This window comes from Branchiostoma floridae, chromosome 19, assembly GCF_000003815.2.
Source record: "Branchiostoma floridae strain S238N-H82 chromosome 19, Bfl_VNyyK, whole genome shotgun sequence".
In the NCBI taxonomy this organism is placed as follows: domain Eukaryota; kingdom Metazoa; phylum Chordata; class Leptocardii; order Amphioxiformes; family Branchiostomatidae; genus Branchiostoma; species Branchiostoma floridae.
The window spans coordinates 7,589,487-7,616,132 of NC_049997.1; the positions used below are offsets into that span (position 1 = coordinate 7,589,487).

The 26,646-nt window shown below is 39.7% G+C and overlaps 4 protein-coding genes across 4 annotated transcripts; 3 read left to right on the forward strand and 1 right to left on the reverse strand.

Annotated features, from left to right (window-relative positions):
- Positions 1–1,459: 1,459 nt before the first annotated feature.
- On the forward strand, positions 1,460–7,759 carry LOC118406876 (tumor necrosis factor receptor superfamily member 16-like). The gene is made up of 10 exons (XM_035807264.1): positions 1,460–1,597; positions 1,720–1,780; positions 2,036–2,284; positions 3,612–3,687; positions 3,890–4,059; positions 5,056–5,325; positions 5,583–5,719; positions 5,983–6,072; positions 6,364–6,595; positions 6,791–7,759. Exons 2-10 carry the CDS (start codon positions 1,750–1,752, stop codon positions 7,090–7,092), a joined length of 1,557 nt encoding a protein of 518 aa, XP_035663157.1. The 5' UTR covers positions 1,460–1,597; positions 1,720–1,749; the 3' UTR covers positions 7,093–7,759.
- Positions 7,760–10,185: 2,426 nt separating this feature from the next.
- On the forward strand, positions 10,186–14,610 carry LOC118407158. The gene is made up of 10 exons (XM_035807576.1): positions 10,186–10,438; positions 10,878–10,997; positions 12,414–12,528; positions 12,708–12,815; positions 13,015–13,089; positions 13,335–13,445; positions 13,610–13,696; positions 13,853–13,909; positions 14,064–14,144; positions 14,383–14,610. Exons 1-10 carry the CDS (start codon positions 10,188–10,190, stop codon positions 14,608–14,610), a joined length of 1,233 nt encoding a protein of 410 aa, XP_035663469.1. The 5' UTR covers positions 10,186–10,187.
- Positions 14,611–15,074: 464 nt separating this feature from the next.
- Positions 15,075–17,099, forward strand: LOC118406929. Its single transcript, XM_035807332.1, has 2 exons — positions 15,075–15,476; positions 15,881–17,099. Exons 1-2 carry the CDS (start codon positions 15,294–15,296, stop codon positions 16,055–16,057), a joined length of 360 nt encoding a protein of 119 aa, XP_035663225.1. The 5' UTR covers positions 15,075–15,293; the 3' UTR covers positions 16,058–17,099.
- Positions 17,100–17,838: 739 nt separating this feature from the next.
- Positions 17,839–23,145, reverse strand: LOC118407159. Its single transcript, XM_035807577.1, has 11 exons — positions 23,070–23,145; positions 22,792–22,893; positions 22,307–22,497; positions 21,579–21,813; positions 20,975–21,165; positions 20,304–20,459; positions 19,828–19,978; positions 19,429–19,591; positions 18,888–19,312; positions 18,364–18,461; positions 17,839–18,033 (listed from the first exon to the last, which is right to left on the reverse strand). Exons 2-11 carry the CDS (start codon positions 22,835–22,837, stop codon positions 17,875–17,877), a joined length of 1,815 nt encoding a protein of 604 aa, XP_035663470.1. The 5' UTR covers positions 22,838–22,893; positions 23,070–23,145; the 3' UTR covers positions 17,839–17,874.
- Positions 23,146–26,646: the final 3,501 nt, after the last annotated feature.

A 26,646-nucleotide genomic window follows, 5' to 3' on the forward strand; every position in this document is an offset into this window, starting at 1 on the left:
TGGAGATTATGGCACCAAGGTGGTGTGTATCGTCCACCCTTGAAACCAAGGCGACGTTTGCCATCTGCAAAGGTTTTTACGAGTGTTTACACGATATTAGGGAGACTAAAGAAACAAACATTATTCCTAGACAATGACGATGAATGTAAAAAAGTTAATGAATTTGTTTTGCATCCACATATTCTTCTAATCTTACCATGTACACGCCATAGACATCTGGAACATATTTCGTTGAATACTTGAACGGATATAGATTCCAGAGAACTATCCTAAATCTAGAGATATGTTTTCAAATTTTCATGGCCTCCTTGATCACCCATTGCACTGATACATTTCGTATTAACATGACGCAGCAATTTGAACGTAACGAGGAAACGATTTGTAAAATTAATAACTCGACAGAAAAATATAGACAGATGCTGTAAAAGTTGCCAAATGATGCCCAAATTTTCTTTTTTACATCACTAAGCCAATACATGGATAACTCCTTTGGCAGTTGATTTCATCGAGACAAGTTCAGACTGACTACCAGTTGTAAACAAGACACAACAACTTGATTAGTTGAATTAAAAAAGGGTGAAACAATCTTCGAAATACGGAGGTAAATTAAAAGAAGACCATAAAGAAAACTATGCGAAAATGTACCTTGTTTTCTTGTTGTACCCGGAGACCAATATGATTAATGTAACTTTAAGAAGTTTTCATGATAAACTCGATTGTTTTCCCAAGAGTCCATCAGCACTGATCATACTTGAGAAGGCCGTCGCCATGTTGGATTTGGTAGGGACCGACCATTACCTGTATCCAGGTTTGAAAAAAATGATGCAATCGTATGTCTGCATTGTGCAAGAGCATTATGACCGCAAAACACAGACATTCATATTTCCCACTATGAAGGAAAAATTGCTAACTTCTTTCAATTTTCAAACTTGTCCCTTTAATTCTTTTTGATAGAATTTGATCACAGGCAAACTCATTCCATACTCAGTTCTGATTTAAGGGTCTAACTAAATATACACATTATCAGAGCATTTTGACAACCCGTTAACATCACAGCATAAGAATGCTTATGCACACAGCATTAAAAAACAATTTTTGCTGTTCATTTATGATCCATGCCTATTATACAGTGAATGACCCCACGTAGCATGAGTAATGACCCTCAAACACGTCCCACCTATTTCTTTTGTTTGCTAAACAAAGCCTGTTACGCAGGTGGAAAGTCCCCACCGATCGCAACGTAACGTTAGGTAACTCTCAGTACAGCTTTCCCTCTTATTACCTTTATTTCGTTCAAGATCACTGCTAAATTTGTACATTCAACTAAGTTTCCATTTCTATACCAAGTATAGTGACGTACAAGTTGAAAGCTACATATATTAAAAAAAGTTAAGAAAATAGTTTCCCGGGATCCTTTTGCCGACGTGCAGAATTACACCTCAGTTACTTCCGGTATTTCGCTTTTACCTTTAACAAGTCAGTTTCTGCCTTTGCTTTGTCATGTCTGTACAGAACATAATTGAAGTAGTCAACTAATATCCATTGGAGTGAGACAAATCAAATCCTGGGGCGACTTGGGGTTTTCCTATACATTTCTGTACGTAGATGTACAATATTCATTCGTGTAGCGTTTTAAGTCTTTGTCAGATTACTATTTGTGTACTTGGAATACATATATTTGGCAAAGTCATAGATTTTAATACGTTTTATTCTTCTCAGGCCGTCGTCTTATTTCAAGCAGCGGTAAATATGGAATGGGAGTGTGAGCTCTGTGACCCAGGTACGTACAAATGTTAAATGGACCTTGAAACATATGTAACCTTTGTTATGAGATATTCATGAGATACGGAATAGAAACTTATCATCGTAGGCTGTGATGTAGGCACTTCGTTGAGGTCACGATGGAGTGCCGGTGCCTGCGATTTCACCTTAAGTCAAAACCTATAAATTATTTCTGAAACTATCACAAGTTTGTTATGGACCCGTGACACGTTTTACCCAGTGAACGTTACGTGAAGCTTTTGTTTTATTTCAGGGTACTTCATGGTCAGTCCATGTGCCGATGGATTGCGAAATTCTACATTATGTGAGATGTGTAAGGGTAGAACCTTCACACCAACTCATAACAATGAGACATCTTGCGTCAGATGCCGTGAACCAAATCACGTCGTTTATTCTGAGGAAGACACACCTATCGCCTGTCGGTGTGCAAAGGGGTTCCACAAGAGACACAGCACTTGTGTACGGAACGCATTTTGTCGACCAGGAAAGGGGATACACAGAGGTGGGTGCCTGTCTAATGCCTAGGTTACACATAGCCGAATTTGGCTCCCGACACTCTCCCGACTATGGTTTAGGAGTGATTCGGGAGCTAGTCGGCTGTAGTCGGCTGGCGTTCGGCTGAGTCGGCTGGCGTTCGGCTGTTGTCCGGCTGAGTCGGCTGGTGTTCGGCTGCTCCATCCGAATGTTTTGAAATGTTCAAAACATTCGGCTCTGAACGGTAACTCTGGAATGGGTCGGTTGGTGATCGGCTGGTGTTCGGCGCGGTCGGCTAGTGTTCGGTTGGTGTTCGGAGTAAGTCAGCAGTCAAATTAAATCTTAACCATGGCATAAACATTGCTGATTTACTCCCAGCTTGTTTCCAACTTACCAATGATTCACCCCAAGACCGTAGACAAATCTCTGCTAACTCATTTCCAAGCAAAAAGACTATTGCCAGGACGTAGACGAATCACCCCCGAACTTCCCACGACCGACATCCAGCCAAAAACAAAAAGAACCATAAATGCCGCACTGGAGCTATATGTGATCCAAATTTGATCTCTTGGTGATGTTTACAAAATAGAAGAAAGGATAATCTTGATTAAAAACGAAAATGAGCACTCTTTTGAAAATCGATGATTATGTCTATTTCAAGTCGAGAGAGGGTCGGCAATCGGTTGGGGATCAGTCAGGAGTGATTCGGCAGTCTGCGGCTAGAGGTCGGGATGGTTGGTGATAGGTTAGTTTGCATTTGGGACACAGTCGGGAGTAAGTCATTTACTGGTCGGGAGATGTTCGGGACATGTTCGGCGCTAAAAAAATAGGCGTGGCCTAAACTGGTCAGACTACTCCCGAACTACTGCCCACTTGGGTCGGCTAAGAGTCGGCTAGTGTTCGGGAGCCAAAGTCGGCTATGTGTAACCTAGGCATAACAGTACAGACGCTTCACTCTTTACAAGCAAACCCACCGTTATCGATTCGTGACAGGATGTTTATTTTGCCAGCACCACAGTCGCTGCTGTCGTTTCATTAGAAAGAGTTGCAATCATTTCCTTATGTTTCAACCCAACTATATGTATTAGTGTTTTCTTCATTTTCAAATTCACTCTTTTAACATACAAGGAAAATCAACCAAAGTCATATAAAGTAATAATGAGGCAATTTACGTGCTTAGTTTCTTAGATCTACAAAAGTATAGATACTTTGGACAAAACCTAGTACGTGGGGAAGAGGTCAATGTAAAAGGACAAATTTCCGAATCTAGTTAGCATTCTCAGGTTTTGCTATTTCATAAATTACAATTGTCATTGTCATTGTTATCAATCTCCCTCAAATGTATCTTTTCTCAGGGGGCTGCCAACATTGCCCTGAAGGACAATTCAGTAACCAATATTCCAACACACAGCACTGTCGCCCTTGGACGAAGTAAGTAACAGGTCTAATTTGAAAACATCTAAATCTGACTTTTCTGCCCTCCTGGCAGATTTTGGCAACCCATATTCAAACTTCTACAATTAAAGCTATATGAACACATTTTGTAACAATGATTAATCAACAGGACCGTGAAAACAGAATTTCAAGAAAGTAATATATGGAATGTAACCAAACTGTGTTGGCTATTTCTCAGTTGTACCGCAAAGGGAATGATCACGATGTCCGAGGGAACGTCAAGAAGGGACGTGATCTGCAGAGATACAAGTGCGATGAGAGGAAGACGTCGGCACTACAGGAAACAAACAATGGACGCCGAAAAGGAAACGGTAATCTCTACAACACAGGCTCCAGCCAATACATCAGGTCAGCAGAAGTGTCATATTTGTTATTCTAACTACGAACTACTTGTTATTCTACGCTTTAGACGACATTACCCTGACTACATTTGTAACAATTAGATGTGTTTACACTTAGGCCACGTTGATTTGATTATATGGATGACATCCGCGCTCGCACCAATTTTCGGCCATTTCCAAAAAAAAAAAAAGTTTTCGACCAAACAATAAATTGTGCAAAGCAGCTGTAAAATGAGCACAAATATTCCGTAGATTGAAAAAAAAGTATCAGAAAACAGATAACTAATGCGCCAAAAGTAGTTACTCAAGCAACTGGATATGGTTTTGAAACGGTCAGACGTTTCGGATAGAATCCACTATCCTTCGTCAGTGACACTGAAGAGATCTGGAAGAAACAGGTCTTTTATACTCTAACTATGAATGAAGACAATTTCAAATGTCCAATAGGAAAGGTTGTAAGATAATTAATGCCAGATAACTAATGCCATATGTAGAATGCCAAAATGAATCTAAAGTCAAAGAATAAGATGTGAAAGGACGGAAAGAAAAAAAAATCTATTGTTGGTTGTGGGAGGTACCAGTACAGAAAATTCAGGTCCAGAGGATCATGGTATACCATACTATGTGTGTTTAGTCCTATGCTCAACATTCCTGGCCACTTTAATTTCATACTGAAGACAACTTTTTTTTGGGCCAAACTTTTTTTTTATTCGCTCGTTCGCATCAGTTTTGGAGTTCCCTGAGGATGTCATCCATATAATCAAATCAACATGGCCTTACAGATCTACTCATGATGTAATGGCAATTTGACTGTCTTTATTGTACTTCTATGAAATGTATGGGTTAATTTGTGGTAACTTGAACATCATTTTAGGAATTTGTCCTTATTTTCTGTAATGGATTCGATACCTTACGGAATAGTATGGGTACATCAGACTTCTGCGAAAAAGATGTCTGCGGAACCCTGACCTGGGGGATAACATATGACCGCATTTTTCCACAGAGAGGAAAATTCTGAGACAAAAGGGGATAGCTGTAGCACCAACCTCGTCTTTGAAAGTGATCGCTACAACAACAACTATGATAACACAATCAAAAACTAGTGATCCACGCAGCCAAATAGCCGAGATTTCACCTGCTGTGTCCAAGGATGATCCGACTCATTGGTTAATAATCATAACAATCGCTGTTATTATGCTGCTACTGCTTGTAATCGTCATGCAAATTACCATTTGCCAGAGGGGACTGAGAGAGAAAACTTCGAAAAGAAAAGGTAGGATATCTCTCTTAAAGATTAATGTATAAATTCTGTATCGGTCTGTTAAGTACTAAAGACATCATAAGATGTGATGACTGCAAAATGCCTCTAACCCTGATTAGATTATGTTAATAAATGGACATGAATACAGATGAATAAAAGCAATTCGGATGTAATTTGGCTCGAATCTGTACATTTTGTAACGTGTAGTATCTTTTGTTTTGTTTTGTGAGCAATGTTGATCGCTAACCAAGCTGCGTGTTGCCTATCAGTAACCTGCAGACCAAAACAGGAAAGTCGAGACGGAGAGAAATCTCCCGTGCACCATAGGGCTGTCTTGATGAGTGACGAACAGATTCAAGTTCAAGAAGAACCTTTCGAAGTTCCCACAAGTCCAACTGAGTTCGAGGTAAAGAAAGTAATTTTTCAAAGTATGTAAATGACATAATCTAATAACTTTGATAATTTTATTACTCGCTTTCTGACAAGTGTCCTTACACTTCCTGGATTACAGATGAAATACATGCCATTTAGAATTCTAACAACAACAATTGAAATGATCAGCTGTGCAGCATTGATGTATTTGTCAATTTGTGGTTTGCACCGCCTAGCCGCTTAGTAACAATTGTGTTAACTATAAGCGTCTGATACTAGTATACTTATTGTACAAAGGGTCATCTTCATGTGAACGAACCACCACCGTATCACTCACAAGATTTGCAAGTAATAAACAACTGCAACTGTAACTGCAACAGTCACGAGGTAAGAGCCGACTTTTTCATATTTCCAGGACAACTTCTTCAAGGGACCTACAAACAACTATGTGCCAATGCAACGTTTTTATTACCTTCATGTAAATGTGTTTATTGAAATTGTTACTACCCTTACCTCTTCATACGGCACACTCGGATAAGTCAATCAACGACACATTCAAACTGCAAAAGTTTCTACTACAATTTTGGTTGGGTCATAAAACAATGATAAGGATGATGATGATCGGCAGAATCACGAACATAGGAAAGAAAATCTTATCTTTGTTATATGTTTTGGCAGAATTGGGATGATACACCCGAAAATCAAGACTACGAAGGAGAGGAAACCAGTCCCAAAACCCACATACCCCTGGGGTTTTCTGTCTCCATGGAGTTTGCAAAAACCCCATTGGCGCACTCCAGCGAATCTCTATCCAGCACGCACGTTTCCTCTGCTTCGTGGCAGACGTCTCCTTCAAGCGTGGCATACAGGAAGAGGATCCAAGAACGTCTTGCGCAAGTTGTGACAAATGGTCGGTCCACGTTAGCTGTCTCAAGTATTATCATCATGCATCAACATAACGGTTGAAGCTAATCATGATATTCAGTGCTGGTTTGTGTTTTGAACATAACGTTGCTTCATTTTGTTGACTTGTAAAGTGGTAAAAAGTACAATGGAAATTGACAAGTCTTTGCATTATCTTACTTGATTTCATTCTTTCTTACAGTGCTGTCGAGAAGCGCGATGGAGCATCTTGTAGGAGGACTTGGGCGGGAGTGGCAAGCGCTGGCTCAATGTCTGGGGCTTACACCGGCCGAAATCGATCACATCTTAAATGAAAATAGAAGCGATTTGGACAAACAAATCTATGAAATGATTAGGCGTTGGCAACAGGGTAGGACAGGAGAAGCGTCCATCTCTGAATTGTATGGAGCACTGCTGGAGTGTAACATGGAGGAATTACACAACAAGTTGGTTTCTTTGGAAGGTGCTGGTGCTGGCTGCAAAACTGAAACGATTATTCAATGAATTAAGCTAAGACACACTTTTGTTGCATACTTTGCCAAAATGGGCTACCAAGTACAGGTCACAACAAAACATTGTTAACAGATACAATTAATTTTACAGGTAAAAAAAAAACTTACTATCATTAGATAAATTCAACTTCTCGCCTTTCAGCTATATAATAGTAGAGACAGAATAAGGTTTGTCTGGTTGCATTAGGAATTTGAATTTTACTAAAGATAGCTGGAGGGACAACCGGTTTTCAAGTCGTCTCACTTTTCATCCAATGATTGTGAGTAAAAGTAGCCTTTTTACCATCCGATTTCTACCTTTAGAGCTCCGGTAGAAATAGGATGGTACCCAGGATAGAATAAAAGAACAATGAAAAAGAATACGGTCTTTCATCACAACAACAGCTTAGAGTTTAAGGTAATGCCATGTATATTGAAGTTTAATGATAAGGAAATATTGTTTTTATATCTATTTTCTGAACATGAAGAAGAATATGCCATTCTGCTTATAAGTACTATAAAGCAAACAATATTGTGCTGCTTAACTAAACTAAACTAAGCTAATATCGAACATATGGATACTGTTAGATTTCAAGTTCGTAGACTAGTTAGATGCTTCTATCTATTATTTAGACAGTAAGTGTTGTAAACCGTTTGAAACACATTCATGTATATATATATATATATATATATATATATATATATATATATATATATATATATATATATATGCATCGTAGGCTACTACATGAGAATATGTATGATATTGTTCAATATCAACAATAAACCAGATTTCTTGACGAGGTAACAATGTGTAGAATATATTTCATTGTTCATCAACCCATTCAGAAATACCTTGAGTACTAGTGTGTCCCGTATTGTTTATATCTGTAACGTTAACCTGTTATTTGCTTGTGATGATATCTAGATTTGGACTTTTATAGGATTTGAGAATTTACGAATCAATGTATGGACAGAAATAATTAATTCGCACCCATAGTGATACCAATTACTTAGGAAAGGCTAAGCGAGTGTTTATGAAACAGAACATCCAGGACTTCTGAGTAGTTTCAATTCAGTAGTTTCATGTCTATGACGTGCGCTTGTTTTGGCTCGGAAAATTTCGTTGTTATGGCGATGAAATACAATATCCAATGCCATATTGAAGGATGAACCAATATGATCTCCGGTGCGCTCCATGCGGCCTGGTTCGAATTACATTCTCGTCGTTGTTGTTGTTTTTCTCGGTCACTTCCTAACTATGATCATAACTTCAGGTGTGTCAAAGGGCATACGTGTGTATAGTTCACTTTAGTACAGGCGATTATTTTTTTCACTATGTAGGGAAAAGCAAGCCAAGCCGAGAGAGATATACTTTGACTACATCACAAAACTTTAGTACTGACTAGACAAAGTCATTAAATTACAGTTCTCTATTGTTCGAATTTCTTGCTGCGTAGTTGCAAAACCTCGCCACTTCTCGCGATATTTTGATAACACCCGGTACTAGTATCTCACAATGTAGTAAAAGTTGGACTGTTGGCGCGAACGCTGACATAGAACTAGCACAAAAGACGTCCAAATCACTTGTTGGAGCAACGAAAACGAGGTATGTGAACCCTTACTTCTCTGTAACACGTTTGTAGCCACATCATGGCTCAAACAAGAGGCACAATGCTTTTTTTAGTTGCAAAACGATAACGAATTGCATTGAGATTTTCGTTGAAAGAACTTACTATGTGTTAATGAAAAGGCAAAAAGGGACAGATTAAATAGGATACTTCCGTTGAAATGTTATCTTCTCGTATTCTGGACAAACTATTTGAGATATTCCACCAGTAAGTCAAATTTAAGTGATGAATTCTGTCCTCTGAGCGATTAAGACTAGTTACAAAATGGTATGAATCTGATCAGTTGATGCTCAGATCATCGACCAGCAGCATTAGTACATTCTCTATGTTTTCCACCTAAGCTTGCGCTATATCTTTAATCTCAAATGATCTTCCCTGAACGGGCCATCACTGCAGTTTACGGTACACTATGGCAGGGTATGTTCTTTGTAAAGGGCAATATAATAGACCGCCATGTTTAATTGTAGATCTTGTGTCAACAAAGAAAGTGAAACACCTTAAGTGTCGCTACCAGCACCATTTTCTATGATCAATGTCCGTCTTCATTTCTTTCTACTGGCCACATCCATGTATTCGTGTTTTTGTAAAAGTACAAAATCGCACTTGTCACTCCTCACGACCAGGTATTTAAACCTGTCTTCAATGAATGTCTATCTAGCAAATTCTGTCAAGATTGCCGAGGCATGACCGTGTATTTGAACCTTTATTTGTCTGGATGTGGATTTCCCTGGACCCTTGCAAACATATCAAATCCCGGCCAATAGAATGTCTTACGTAATAGAGAATACTATTTATTTAGCACGAAAATAAACAAGTATAGGAAGTTACAATGTGCTTCTCTACTCTATTACAAAGTCAAAGGTTAACGTTCTCTGGTTACCCCTAACCTATTGATTATGAAATAACTCTTTGTTGTCATCTTTTGACCAAACCCCAATTCATCGCTAACCTTTCCACCATTTGTGTGGATACATGTACCGAATTGTAAGATTGACATTGTGATCAATCTACGATGTCTTAAGTTAAGCATGAAATGTGGTCATAATTCAATGTAGACATTTTACCTAGGTAAATGGTACTATGTGTCAAGTACAACATATGTGGAACTTGTGCCCATACCATGATATATTCTACGTCGCTTGCTCTGAGGAGGACACTTTTCGCAATAATTGCGGATAAGTAATGCAGATGCTAAATGCTGCGAATGACGTTTCTATTTTGCTTCAAAAATGACGCCAACTTTTTAAAAAGATTTTTATAAGATTTTGTGCTGATATGAGGTTGATATTATTGAAAGCCAACTATAGTATGTAATTCTATACTTTAAGTAACAAGTATATATAGATATTTTTGAAATATATGCTTTATTTTCTAAAATTTGCGTATAGTATAGTATAGAACTTTATACTAGTTCTTTTTCAATAATATCAACCTCATATCGGCACAAAATCTTATAAACGTTCATCGTTAACGACAGATGGAGCCGCCACACGTGGGTAGAAAGGTTGGGGAACTTGCGGTCGCTGTGTTGGAAGGTTCCCAGTCTCTTATCGCCCTGAAAGTTCCCATCTCCACAACAGCGCCCGCAACTCCCTGGGAGGAGTCCTTCTCATCGAAACTCAGACTAAAAGGCTGGTCAGAGGATGGCTACGTGCGTCTCTTCGACATACAGAACCACTGTTTGGGTAACCCGATGTCACAGGATGTTGAATTGATAACTATAGACAGGTAAGAATGTGATGAAAGACGCTATCTATATATATATTCCGTGCGTAAGTACACAAAGGAGGTGATCATGATAACAAAGAAAACAAATCAGCTAGTCGCTTTTCAATGCACCTTTATAGCAACACCAAGTGTCTTAATTGCTTCAGCTCTCTGTACAAACTTAAGTTCAGCATGAGTATGATATAAATGTATACGGTCACTTTCACTTTAACAAATCAGCCATTGACCTGTACTTTACGTAAGCCGGGGAACAATTACATAACATTTAACAATAACAATTATAACAAAACATATCACAACTTTATAACAGCATCCAAACACATAAAACAATCACACAATAAATCATGTTTGCATATTTGTAATACTTATACAGTTTATCAAGATGTTTTCTAATACTTTGCCTGTCTGAAGAACTAAATTTTGTTTACCTATACTTCAGTATCCCTGACGACATGAGGAAGGAGGCAATGCAGGCTGACATCGAGGACAAGATGAGGACTATGTTTCTTGAGGAAGAAGGAGTTCACACGAGATCCAAGATTCGCCAACTTCAAAAATAGTAGGAATGATTTGTTTACATTGAATTTGATAGCTTTCATTATTAACACTTGAGACGGCAGCAGAGTGACTATCTAAATAGTATCTACAACATGTATAAAAAACAGTGCATTTGCTGTGTGACTATCCGTGGATTCAATTGAATTTCACACACTACCCTGATCACCAACTTACTATCCTATAAAAACGTGTAAAAAACTGGAAACACGAAATTATCTGAAATGATATCTACTAACACTTAGGGATAGGTTAAAAGTATAACAAATATCAGATCAGGTGTGTTTGGTCATTATATTTCAGCCATACCATAGGTATGGTGAAATATATTGTATTCGTAATGTTTCTTTCTTTCTTTCTTTCTCCTGTCAAATCTTCAAATCGAATCAACTCCGCCATTTTTTAACCGATTGACTTGAAATTTGGCACAAAGGTAGAATAAGCCAATACCCTCAGGTGTTTTTTTCATTTTTTTCATATCTGCCTTTAAAATGATTTTATTGAGGTTATTGTCAATTTTTATGTATATTTCGGGCTCCTGTACCCTGGTATTACAGCCGAATGACATGAAATTTGATACAGAGGTGCCTTGATCATATGCTCACCTAGATTCAATAACAGTTTTGGCATACGGTACAACAAAATGCTTAATTTTGCGATTTTTGGCCATTTTTTGACCAAAAAAGGACATTTTTGGCCCCTGTAGCCTCGTTTTACAACCAAATGATCTGAAATTTGGTATAAAAGTGCTCTTCAATTATGTGCACATAAATTCAATAAAAGTTTTCCCATACGGTACAACAAAATGCTTAATTTTGCGATTTTTTTACCAAAAAAGGACATTTTTGGCTCCTGTAGCCTCGTTTTACAACTAAATGATCTGAAATTTGGTATAAAAGTGCCCTTCAATTATGTGCACATAAATTCAATAAAAGTTTTCCCATACGGTACAACAAAATACTTAATTTTGCGATTTTTGGCCATTATTTGACCAAAAAAGGACATTTTTGGCTCCTGTAGCCTCGTTTTACAACCAAATGATCTGAAATTTGGTATAAAAGTGCCCTTCAATTATGTGCACATAAATTCAATAAAAGTTTTCCCATACGGTACAACAAATGCTTAATTTTGCGATTTTATGGCCATTTTTTGACAAAATTTTGACATTTTTGGCTCCTGTTCCCTCGATTTACAACCTAATGACCCGTAAATTGGTAAAGGGGTGCTCTAGATATTTATTCAAATGACCCATGTATATTTTTTGACATGGACCACTTTAAAATGATATATTTGGGGGTTTTTTGGTCATTTTTGAATGGCCAAAGGGGTCAACGACCTCAAGGCCTATTGTTGCATGAGGGAGATGGCTGAAATATGCTGTATTTGCTCTCAAGCAAATGTCGGCCTTTCTAGTTTTTAGTGACACTGTGGACGGAAGAACGGTGACTATTCTCAGTTGCTCCCACTTCAATCAAGAGAAGTTGATCGTCGTCTTTGAAGGGGACCAAGAAAATGTGCCACATGTCATTTCCAAGGTAAAGCATGATTATTATGTGTATCCCGCACATTGATCATATCAATGGAAAACTTATCTGACGAACTCATGCACTCATGCAAACTTCTCACGTAAGCTTCCAGGTGAATGCTAATCTTTTCCCTCACATGTTGTGACATACAATGAATCAATTGTCCACTTTTCGTTCTATCAGGCTAGGATTTCTTGAATCTCCAAAAGAAAGGAATAAAGCTACAGAGCGATGCCGAGATAGATACAATGATCGAAGCCGTGGGGAAACTATTGCAAGGTCTTCCCGGTACAAACGTGAGTACATAGTTCTATGTATCTATCATTCTGTGCCTATCGTTGAAAGATCATGAGCTTGTCTGTAGAGTTTTACTGTTTATAAAGTAGTTTCACAAACTACTGCAAATAATGCAAGTAAGGGTCTGTTGATTGTCGCTCAAGGACATAGATGTCATTAATAACTTTAATCAGTTTTTATCCCACTTAAAATTTGCAGCTGCAACCGCTTCCTGTGTCACTGTCGCTCAAGAAGTATATCAAGGACAAACTTTTCAACAATGTTGACAGCAACGTAAGTCCGTGACCTTCTAGTTTCTTTTGACTTAATGTGTGTGTATGTGTGTGTGTGTGTGTGTATGTGTGTGTGTGTGTGTGTGTGTGTGCGTGTGTGTGTGTCTGTGTGTGTGTGTGTCTTTGTGTGTGTGTGTCTGTGTGTGTGTGTGTGTCTGTGTCTGTGTGTGTGTGTTTGTGTGTACGGCTATGTCTTGCTTTTAGTTTAAGCTCGATCTAACCATAACGGTCGTTTCTTGTGTTCAGGGTGGCGTGTCTTCCGACAGCTCTCTCAGCTCAGTTCCAGATGAGGAGGCCTGTGAGCTTCCCTTCCACGTGGATGATGAAGAGATCCTACGTGCCAATGATGATGTAAAGGTACGTTGATATACCAGGCCTATATGTCCCTATCGTTCGTAAAGACAAGATCGAAGGGAGACTAATAATTTTCAAAACAGTAAACAAAACAGACAAAAGTAGCGAAAATATAGTGTTAAGCTAATCATTTCTTCGTTTGAATTTATGTATTTTGTAATTTGCAGGACCAAGAGGATATTTACGTGTCGGAAGTTGCCAAAGAGACAAAAACTGGTCAGAAAGCAACATCAGCACTGTCCCTTAGATATAAGGTTGGTTTTCAAAACACTCTCCATTTTTAAAAAGAAGGCCCTTTTTCATTTTGGGGTATTCTTTTCTTTTTAGGGTTGCAGGTCAATGGACGCTTAATACTAGTAGTTCCAATCTTGATCATTTGTTTTTTCTTGTTTTGTCTTATGATATTTTAGACAAAGTCTACCGATACTTTCCAATCCTCGGCGTCGACGAGCAAAACTGCTGAAGAGGTAAGGCTAGTATTTCTGTAATGCCTCAAAAGTGTTTTTTTTTTGTATAATTGTATTGTATCATAACATAGAGTTTTTTTAGATGTATTTCATTCACACTGTATTGGGCATTGTAACTTGAATAAAGATAAATGCCACTTGTTTTATTTTCTAGCTACGCAGAGATAATGGACAAGAAAGTTACCAGGGACAATCTGCAACATTATCAAGCACCTTTGAGGCATCTCCACTTCCTGTAAGCAAATCCGTTTAGATTCATATGCCATTTTTATTTGTGGTATTTACCGATGATTTGTTCCACCATTCATGATGAAATAGTAGATTTCGACGATAAAGCAGGCGTGTTTATTATTTGCACTTTTACTATACAGCTAGCTATACATACAACCTTAACTACCGTAGCTTCAGTTAGGTGTTTTCATTATGTAACAGTTTTTAGATTGATCATATATACATATATATGATTTCTGCAGGTTTGGCGATGCCCAGACTTCCCCTGGTGTGACCCGGACTGCATAGCCCTGATGCTGCCCGTGTTCCTGAACCGCCTTGGCGACCAGAGTTTTGCCACGGACGCAGACAAAGGCGCAATAATCTACAGGAAGATGATGTGCCTCTTGCTGCACGCCTTTAGAGACTGCGAAGAAACTGACTGTCCCATAGACAAGGCCTTAGCCGAAGGTAGGTTATGGTCTCATTGATGAGTTTCTTCTTCCCATAGACGTCTATGTTATAATTCGTGGTTTAAATGGCCGCGTTCATAATGAAGCTACGTGAAATTTCAGCAGATTTTTCATTCTATGTTGAGCACATTTACCCTATATCGTGGGACAAAATTGCCAACGTAAACTAAGCATTGGAACTTTTTTATAGCAATTACAAAGTACGATTAGTCAATCTCCAAAAAAGGCACTTTTTCGCTGCTAGTGTACAACCGCACCACTCAGAACCCACGACTGTGTACCTCCGACCTAGCGCGCGGCTGCAAAACTTTACCTGCTAATTTCTTCAGTTACAAACAAGCCTTCACCAATCTAACTTTTGAGATCAGTTCCGCTGGCTGAAAGGGAATTTCTCACCGCTAAAAACATGCGTCCGTGCAGCCGTTTATTTTTTGGCTCGGATCTATTTTAGGGTACCCACTCGGAGTAATACATCAATGAGACCTTATGAGGTGGAATTCTGTGCAGTTTAATTTTTCTACGTCTTGCTGCAACACCATAGAAGGCTTGAAATTTTGACTTAGTTTTCGGACATCAATGGAACAAAATGTGACCTAAATCTAGACCTATGGCACCAGTCTATTGTCTCTCCAGTTCTATATACATATTGTCATTGGATATCCAACCTGCCGTTTTATCTTGTTCACGTAGGCTTTGCCAGTATGACGATCGTAGAACGTGGGCGCATGATCTGGCCATGTCCATCTGGATGTGAGGACGCCCAGCGTTTGGTAACCGCAACAGACACGGGAGACCCCAACCCACTCCTGATAGCAGCAGTGCGGGGCGGAATCTGGTCACGTCTAGTGGAACACACGGCATTCCGGTCGCTGGATTTAGCGGAGGTGAGTGTACTACATTTTTACAGCAACTTAGAAAATTTAGTAGCACTTGAAGAACTGGGTCACAATCCCAAACTGGACCCAGGTCGGACTGTTTGCGGGAAAGAAAAATGTCAACTTAGGAAATGTGCAAAAATTATGCTTATGAGTTGAGCCGAGTCGTTACTTATTGTTTCACTTGTTTTGCTTATTCCATATCTCTTTGTCACCGCAAACTGCTCGGCCCGGTGACAGTATGAGAATGTGACGTAAGCAAAGAAATAATACTTTTCGGAATTTGATTTTGTTGCTGAGTAGGCAGTTTGCAATTTTAACGATTAGATCTAATGAGACGGTAGCGGGTGGGTACAGATCATTTGAAATTATTAATCCCCGCATCAATAAGCTTTTCCCATTTGCTATTTCAGCTCTTGGCGAAGGAAGAGGACATCAGTGTCGACCAGGCCACTATGCTGACGACACTCCTCCACACGACGCTGTTTGATCACTATGATATCCTTCAGACCGTCAGGTTTGCAGGAAAGTCGCCCCTCACGTGCATTTTACGCGAGCTTAGGATGATCAAGGGGCGTGTCTTATTGTAAGAGGAGTACTGTCTTTTACCTTCGCCAAGAAAGTTAGCACTTTTAGATGTAATGTCCAAGCAGACGTTGGGAGGGGATACCAAGATACCAAGTTTTGAAATCAGTGTTTGTTCCTCAGCTCTGGCACACCACTTAGCATTCATTTTATATAGCCATACAATTTGTACATTTAGAAAAATCAGTACTTTTCAATCTATGAAAACTGGAGGTTTAGCACTGAGATGTGTATAGTGCAATGGTGTAATGTTTTATACATTGTATTCTGTAAATAACGATATTTTGTCTGTACATAACATGGGGTTCTATTAATTGAAAACTATGGTAGCCAGTTGACTCTTATCTATAAAACTGTGAAAAGGCATCTATTGACTAGGGGCCAAATGTGGATTAAATGACAGTAAAATGTATAATAATTGCAGACGATACTGCCCAGCCACCACATTAAAGTGTTCCTTGTGAATCTGTGTATCTCTGTCGCTTATTTCTTTGACTCAGCTTCGGTATCAGCACGCACTGGGGTAAAGGTTAGAGTGCTTGGCCCAGAACGTAGAGGTCATGGATTCAAATCCTGACATGCCACCGATGTTGTACCCTTCGGAAAGGCACTTTCCTCACTCAACTCAGATGTAAAAATGGGTACCTGAATTCGAGTGGGGAGGTAGAAAGCGAGGATCAGGGCTCCGCCTTCCAATACCGTGCCATATACTATAGACACGTTGTATAACAAACCACTGCCTCTACGGCCTTAAAAAGGTTTTGGGACCTTTGTTCTTTATTTACGGATTGCGGCATTCAAATAAGTGAATTAGTTTTAGCTGAGCTTCTTCCAATCATTATGTTGCTTTAATGTAGACTTTTTACCTAATGTGAAATCTCAATGATTTTACATGACACAGTTATGACTCTTTTACTGCTTATATAGTGTATTGCATGCTTAAGCCCCCTTCACATGAGAGCACGAATGAGCCGGAATGCCGTCAGAATGGAAAATTGTTTTCTATTCCTGGCAATTCCTGGCAATTCGTACTGTATTCTAAACATTCTTACTGCACTCGAGATATTCGTCCCCGTTCTTAACGCTGGCTTGAAAGTTTTTGACATGTCAGAAACTGTCGAGGTGCATTCGAAGTGGAGAAATATCGAATGGCATTCCAAGTGGATTCTAAATGGATTCTAACTATTCTAACTGCAATCGGTTTCAGCGTAAAGGCCCTTTTACACTGCACCATTCCATTTACATACGATTGATCAAATCACACATTTTCGTTGACAGCTTTAAACCTGTGAAATGGCCCTGATTAACCAGGAGATCCCTTTACACGCCTTCATATCCACGTCTCCTGAAAAAAAGCACAAATTTTGTTTTAAATGTGATATTTGTCTACAAACATCATATATTCATAAGACTATGCTTATCATGCATCTTGAATTAAGATTAAATGAGGCCTTTTTTAAATTTCATGAGTGTTTTTGTTGTTCTGTTAGTAGTTTTGATATTGTATAGATACGTGCACGCTGTATACGTACCGTTTAAAGATGAACCAGGCAGCCAGAGCGGTGACCAGGATTCCACCAGCCAGACTAAGGATGACGGGCAAAGCTAAACTGGACCCGCCAACATCTAATCAAACCAGAATGTTTAGGATAACGGTTAAAGGTTTACCCACCTAGCACCTAGAAAAGAAGTATACAAACAAAGAAATGATTCCTTCATTTTCAAACTTCTATTTAGACGTACGGTTTGCCGTGGGGTTAGTAGTGGTACAATTGTATAATGGAAACGCGGCCATTTAGACCATAATACATGCAACCTCATTTCAAGAGTCCATATACATTGGCCTTGTTTTGATGTCAAGAAAATAACACAAACCTCCACTATACAGCACAAAGGTAACATAAGCATTTTCCTCCGCAGTAAGACCACACCCTCCCTCCAGCCTGCCGCTGTACAGTACACCGTCAGACAGCTCCTCCAGCTGGGTTCACAACACACGGACACGAAAGCGTCAGTTTTTAAGGGTGAATGTATACTTTGCATCTCCAAAGAGTTATGAAATAAAACATCATCCATACCTGCCATTTTAATATTTCACTGTTTAGAGAAACACATGGAAATTTGTAAGTTAAGTACGACATTTCGTGTAGATGACTGTTGGACAGGTTCGACAATATCTTACTTAAATTACGTGCCTTTATTGTTATATTTTCGAATTCTCGAATTTTTCTTAATCCAATCTCTGCTTCACAATCTTAAAATGTGATCTATCTTGGCATGCCACTTAAAGATATATATGGACAATACATACGTTTCCAGTCATGCCACAAACCAGTGGTTTAAACGTTATGTCGTCTACTACTGGCTTCGGGCGCAGCATCAGCAGATGTGTGTCACCGTCATAACGACCTGAATACAGAAAGAGTGTTGAGCTGTGAAGTATGGTTCTAAGTTTAACATCCCTGTGTTACATCATCTACAGTTTCATATTCTACTTGTGGGACCAAACGATGATTCGTATTGTCAGATTACCATTTTGGCCATTCTGGTATGAGGATTCGGCCTCAGCCGCAACAAATTCAGTAGGATATTCATCAGAAGTTGGCATTTTTACAAGAGTAGGTAACGGTATTGACTTAAATAATAGATATTATGATACATCTATCTTATATAGCCTTCCTATAGATCCGACAAACATGGATGTGGAGGCTCATTATAGATTCATGTAAATAGGACTTGTCTTGTAATTGACACGTATTACTTTCACGTTGCATGTATTTGCGGCTAGCCCGAGATAATCTAGGCTGTGATGATTTCTTGTGATAGAGAACTAACCTTCGAAGTCCAGAGTCCAACTTGAGTTTGACAAGGTTGCCGTAACGAGACCAGAGGACGTGAATGACGACACCTTTAGTGTGAAGGTTTTTGTGTCGGCCGGCCCCAGGGTCAGTTCTCCGGATAGACTGAGACCGGAATTAAAGCCAGAAGGTGCTTCTGGTGCTGGATCTACAGAACAGATGAATGGGTTGAGGAAAACAGATTTCTCTTTTTCAAGATTTGTCGTGTATTGTAATTCATCATCAAGTTTTGATAAACGTTTTGCATTCGTACCAGAAAGTAGCGTTAGATGTAACGCTTCATTGAATTTTCCTGTACTTCCTGCATAAAACACACACACACAGCGCGCACACACACACACACACGTGGGAATGGGGAAAAGAAGAAGAGCGCGCGTGTAATTTTTTAGACTACTACTATATCTGCGCGATTCGACCTCTGCTTGGAGAGTAGGGAAAAGGTAAAATCCCCCAACTGGTTAGTATGCGTGCAAAGTTGGTCACTATGAGGGATGCTTGACTGCACTTATCAGTGACACGAGCATAAACCTCTGCATTGCTGTCGCGTCCCTGACATGTCCCGGATCACCTCTGTCACGACATCTGTGGTTTTCTTCAGGAACTGCAGCCGATCTGGGGTCAACTCCATGTTGTCTTCAGGTCTACACTCACTCCAGGGTTTCTCCCTCCCACGTGTGTCTCCTACGAAATGGGATAAAATCGCTTGTTAGAAGTAACGAGTGAAAATGAAATCCCAAAGCAAAATATGGGATTGGCCATCCCATCGGCATCCCGGCATGACCTCACAGTAACGTTGCATACAAATGAGATCTGCACCAAAATTGTAGCAGCCTGTTCTTGCACATTTTGTATACTAGAGGGGAAAATCTACGGCAAATTCAAGGCGCAAATTTAAACAAATTGACAAAACCCTATACCTGTATCCGACACCAAGATGGCCGGGATGTCTTCATTTTCCTCCCAAAAGCTGTAAATGTCGTGATTGACGAGCTCTTCGTAGATTTGCCAGTAGGGGCCTTCTTTGGCGTCGATGATGTCTGTGACGTTCTTGTAGGGTATGTCTGCAGACTAAACAGATATAAAAACTTGTGAATTCTCTTCAATATGTTGTTATCACCTGTATGAAAAATTGAGCCATAGTTTTAGACTAGTTAGTAAAGTATGTTTTGCAGAATGTAAGTTTTTTTTACAGTTTACACCACAATTTCCCCCGTTAAAGGAAAATGGGCGTAATCCGTACAATGTCAATGACACGTAGACCTGTATGGCGTAAATATATCAAATTTGATGGAACTTTGAAATGTAATTACTTCTATACGGAAACCAAACTTCGTTCCTATGCTTTATGAGAAAATCTGCTCGGTTGAAATACAACCTCTATCAATCTATTTACCAGCATTCTGTACTGAGGGTTGCCCTCCGCGGCCCACTGTTTGTCGAACTTTGAATGAAGAGAAGAGTCGCTGTTTGTCCGGTAGAGGACGCTCATGAAATCTCCCCTTTGGCCGTTTGCTTTGATGCCATCGTAAAAGCTTTTCAGGCCTGGAGTCTGGCAAACAAAACGTTTAATGATGTCGCCATGCACATGTAAAGTACATCAAGGCATGAAGCAAAGAGTAAAATACAGTTATAGGTCAATTTGAGACATGGTTAGAGGGAAACTGAACCGTTTGAGGACATCAACAAATTATTTCATGTCAATCAAGCCATGGTAAAATAGACACACATCGATGCATACTCTTAATTCCCCTGTCACATTACCCACGATCTTTGGGCGTATAGATGGAAGAGCGGCCATATTTAAGATCGACAAAGGGTTGCGCTTATTTTTCACAGGAAAACCGTCCCTGTCACATATAAGCCATACTTTGTACCTTGTACAATTGTTGTGCAATAAAGTTATTATTATAAGTGAGGCTCGGGCGATTGCGGCAGATTCGTCGTCCGATTGATTTTCGCCAAATGTGACAGGGGTATAAGAACACCGGAAACCCATCTGAATGCCCTATGCCAAAACAGTAAGTTGGCATGATATAAAAAAAAATGCTGTACAATAGCCCTCACCACTTTGAATAATTCTTCACCCGGGATTTCCTGAGACATGGCCGAGCTGTTATAGTTCAGTATGCAGTCCAGTGTGATGACACCGGACCACTGGGTGGGATCTATTTTCTGGTGTTCAATGTATGGTTGGATGACGTAGTTGTTGAATTCTTTGCTTCCACAGGACCCTTCTGCGCATGCTCCATCTTTCCCTGGGCAGGGACATGGATGGCAAAGATAAAACGTCAAGCAGACATTTTCTATAAGGTATTTTCACGTGAAATCGTACTAGCATCGTTACTAAAATGTCTAAAAGATTAGAAGTTAAGCCACAACGTTAACAAGCGTTATTTTCTATTCGCAAGTACAAGTAGCTAGCATGACTACAAAAACTACTCTGACTACACTTGGTCCCTCTCCGGCGATATCGTGATGTCATACACGGCCTGGGAGAAGGTGTAACAACGGGCCCCCGCGGCCAGCTGTTTTTGGCGGCGATCAGTTCGGGATGGCTTACATGGAAACTACGCCAAAAAAGAGCCTAATTTACTGAGACGTTTTGTTTCTTACGGTCAAATTTAAGGGCTAAGATGAGGCATTCTTTAATCAAAATGTAACATCTCACCACCAGATCTATGTGCAAAGTCGAATATGGCAAAGAAGATGGTGTTGTCTTGTATGCAGGTTTCTGATGTGATGAGTCGAGCTGCCTCCAGCACCGCGGCCATGCCTGACCCGTTGTCGTCTCGTCCAGGCCTGTTCTTATCCGTGTCCAGGTCAGCCGTTAGACAGATGGGCCTGTCCAGTCCCGTGCCTGTGTTCCTTCCCGGCCACATGGCGAAGATGTTTGTGCCTGTGTACTGGTGGAGAGACCGTAAAGTCAGTACACATCAGGCTGATCTTTTCATCTACAAAAGGGTATGTTGAAATGGGGAAGTTTTGGAGTGACCTTCCTCAGATCAATTTCTTCATACATCTGGGAAGCTTGATTTAAACACGCGTACGGAGTAACAACTCAACAGCTTACATATGCACATAATGAATGAAATATTTGTGTTTTGCATTCATGCCTCGACGAGCTAGGTACAGGTCGTAAATAGCATACTGTAACAAGCATCAACAGAAAACAAAAATACACGACTTAACTATACAAAGGCATTATACTAAGCTAATAGAATAATCAACATTTCTCGCTTTATAATGAAATTTTCCCCACACAAAGTATTAAGGAGCTTTTCTGCTCTTCTGGGGTCAAATTTAAGAACACGTGAAATTGTGTTTCATTTGCAGGCCACAAGAGTATGAGAATGATGGGTCATGCAAAGGATACGGAAAGTAGAGCAATCCAAATACCTTGTTCTCTCCCTGAAAGTTCCACTCCCAGGTTATCAGTCCATAGCTGCGGAAAGTGTCGCTCACAAACTTGGCCGCAGCTGTCTTCCCAGCCGGGTTGGTCACGTGATGACGGTTGGTGCTAAAATGGTCTTCCAGGAGTTTCCTCAGGTTGTTGACGTCACTCTTCTGGCAGGCGACTTCCGTTGTTGCTAGGCAACAGGAAAATAAGGCGCTTTTAGATGTTACGTATTTGTTCCTTTGATGTCACAGTAATGATGTCTAAATTCCATTGATACACCTATGTAGTAGTAGTGGTAGTAGTGGTTTATTTTTTCTCTTTTAAGAATTTCACAGATTTCGCAATGAATATTGAACTTGGAGTACAATTGGATTGATTAGGTTGTTTGTATCCAAATAATTGTCCGTTACCTTAATTTTAAAAATGTATAGAGCTATCCACATTCTGAACCTAAGAGTATGATAACGGATGGAAATTGACTAACCTGTCATTAATATAGCAACTGCAGTGGTTAACAACTTTAACGTCATCCTTTTGCTCCACTCGTTCCACAGTCGTTTGCTGGTGTCCACAGGGTGCTCTGATCCTACACAGAGATAAGTGTTTTAGACAACTAGCTAATGTATAGGTGTGTATATAGGTGCCTTGCATCTGACTGACAGTGGTAGTATCTGGTGGATACTAGTTTGTCGACTACCTAATTTACGAGTCTATCAACTCGTGTGTTTACAAAGTTACCGCAAACAGCGGAACGTTACGTACACCATTGCTGTTGATACACTTCACGACAACACAAATTTAACATCTTTTTATCTCAACAACTTGTGGAGAGCTAGCCTGGTATCCAGCCGTATATAGTTCCCGAGTCTCTTCTCTCCTCTTCACAATTTGTGAAGAGGAGAGAGGAGACTCGGGAACTATATGGGTCCTATATTACGGCTGGATACGGCCAGGCTAGTGGAGAGCGGCAGGCGAATGTTCCAGAAGGTCAAAGTTCAATGACCGAGCCACATCCCAGGTCACATACCTGGTACGTGGAGAAAGTCCCGCCCTTCTACACTGAAAGATGTTCCAAAAAATGTACAGACGTGTGGAAATTCGAAGCTAATTCAGAATCTTAAAATGGAAAGCACTAAAAGATATCTCAGACATAAAATATCCACTTAGATAGTCTATCTGAAATGTGCGTTTCAAAATGCGCGTACCAAAATATTTCACAGATAGACACGTGAGACTGGAGACAAAGGGCATGCAAACGTCTTCTGTAGAATGATTAAAGGGTTAAGATAAGCAAGCTTGGCATATATTTGTACACCTGTTTAACATTTAAAGGATGTTGTTTTTTGTGAATAAGGCATCTTGATTGTACCTTTGTGTGCTTGTGTGCAACAAGTTGTGCTTTCTCCTGTCATTTTGATCGTTACCTTTTACGTTCGACAAGCATCAATTTCAGAGTCTAAGCTATGGAGGGCGCTGAATAGCGATAACAATTGCCAATTGTAAAGTGATATCCTGAGTTTGATGATGTTTTCCTAACTGATCACAATAAAGACATTGCCAAGTAAATGACCAGCTATAACAGTTACTGTAGATGACACCACATCACTTTACACGAGTAAACCCGACTGATGACTGAATGACGCAAACAAATATAATTCAAAATGGCGGGGTGGTAGGACGTCTTCGTCATCGCTGACTATAATAATGTGTTTGATAACTTGTTACTGAAACAGTTGATGGCATTGCACAACCCACAGTGTACACCATGATGTTCGCCGTCTAACTAGTGATGTACTCACCTTTTGGAATACTAGAAGTCTCTTCGACACGTCAAGAATGCACGTAGCTTCAGAGTATGAGAGATGTGTCGTTTCGTGGGGGTGTTTTCTTCTAGCCAGACCCAGGAAAGTAGGTCATTTTATCTTAGAGGTTAATAACACATTGGTCAAACAGTGGCCAAAGGTCTTTCTTTTTTTATCGTGTCAACGATGATTCTTCTCTTAGTGATCAGGCAACGCCCCGTTTCAATTTTATTCTAATTTTTAGCTCGAGCTCATTGTTAAGCACGTATCTAACCGCACATACAACTAGAGTTCCACGAACACATACCTTTGCCAAATAACAAGGTTTGTTATGTAGAATGATGTCTGTAGACAAATGCGTTACTCATTTCATTTTCTTTATAATCATATGCTTGGAGTTGGTTTATAAAATTTCAACATTGATTATGCAAATTAGATCCCAAGTTACCATTAATCGATATCAAATTGTATCAAGTATTACTTAAGCTATCAGCATACCAAAAATCATGATGATCCTTTGATCCATTCTTGACTTATTCTCTTTCAGTCTTTAATAAAATACACCCCTTACTCTCTTCCCTCTTTCTCAGTTACATATGTGACAACTTTGATGAAAGTACTATAATGAAATGCAGTGGGGGGTTTTGTACTTTTCCTAATTGATTATGCAAATTAGCTGTTGATTTGCATAATTGGTATCTCATTATGTAGGTCTTCACTTACGCTACCTAAATACCAAAAAACATGATGATCCGTCAACATGTTCATATTTTCTCATTAATAATGCAAATGAGGTCATCATTTGCATAATTGATATCTATAGCCATTTCTCTCCTTCCCAGCTACATATGTGACAAGTTTGAAAGTCCTATCATGGAATGCTGTGGATTTATAAATTTTCCTAATTAATTATGCAAATGAGCTGTTGATGTGCATAATTAGTATCCCATTATGTAAGTCATCACTCATTCTATCTACATACCAAAGATCATGACGATCCGTCAACAAGTTGTAGAGTTATTTCGTCCAAAGTTGAGTTTCTGCTGCAGTACCTTAGCAAGCCGCTAGGGGGTCCATTATCAAACTTGACCTTTGTTTCCCGATCCCTACCCACCTACCAAATATCATCAGGATCCATCCCAGGCTTCTCGAGTTATGCTGTTAACACACACACAGACACACAAACACATCCAAAACCTAACCTTAGCCATTCTGGCAAAGGTAAAATTGTCGCAGTGGTTTTAGTCTATTGTCCAGGTTTGTGCGGCAACCCCTCAGCTCCAAAACCATAACTCCACAAATGTGCATTTTAGTTGTATGAAACTGTTCAGAAGTCACCCTCAAGCTTAAAGCATCGAGAAACAAGTACCATTTCCACCACCCTGTCACAATTGCAAGGGGGTAGGCACTACTTCTAAATTTGCACAAAGCCCACCATACCACATATTTATCTAGAAAATTTTATGTAATATTCCCTGGAGAATCCCTTCTTTACTTTTTTGTAGACAGTCAATGAAAACATGTCTGTATATATATATCTTTCAACCACATTTTCAACAATGTACATTATGTACTTATTGTCTAACTGTGAATTCAGACATCCATAGAAAAAAGTAACCGATATTGTTTCAAATTTCCCTTACGCCTTGTAACCTGAATTCCTTACAGCTGTTCATCAGTTCATATTCAATTTGATGACAGAGTGATAACACGCCTACTCACAATAGGGGATGTGTTAAAAAGTCTGAATGTTTGAAGTGTAGCCACAACTTGACTGTACATTAGATATATGTAAGTCAATTGGGAACAATGTCCCAAGCTCTGCTCTACTACCTCATGTTCCTTGTATCTCTATGTACACCCAAAAGATTTTCCACAAAATCACCTCCGTGTAATTTCTGCTGGGCAATTGTCTTCTGAATTAGCTCTGCCCCAAATCTCACAACCATATGATATAAAAGGTAAGATACATGTTCTACATAGTTCAAACTGACTCTTTGGAGACAGACTTGAATGCATGAAGGCTTTGAGACTGAAAATGGCTTTTAAAAGACTACTGCAAGGACAGCTCAAATTGAGACCATGAAGTGAAAAGAGAGATGACAGTGTACCTTGACCTCTCAAACTCAAAGGAAGGAGAAGAATACAGACTAAGACCGTTGTTATGTACATAAGCCCATCATTTTGGCTTGCCAAGTTGATCATATGGCCTAAGGGTCAACTAACACATTTGCAAGGTCTGACCTTTACACCTCTGAAATATCAGGTTGCTCACAGTACTGACTGATCATAGGCCAGTCCATTATTCATGGACCAGGAACCCCTCAACTGTGCTGACAGCTGCTAAGGTGGAGTGGGGTTGTACTGACAGAAGTTTTCGACAAGAATGCCCCTGCTATCCCTACACTAGCCGCTAGGGGGCCCAAACTTATGTCACTAACTCCTGAGCACAACAGCTATCTAACACCCGAAACTCGTGGCCATACCATGTTCAGAAGATGGAAAAACACACCCGGAAGTTGCGCTGCAGTACCAAG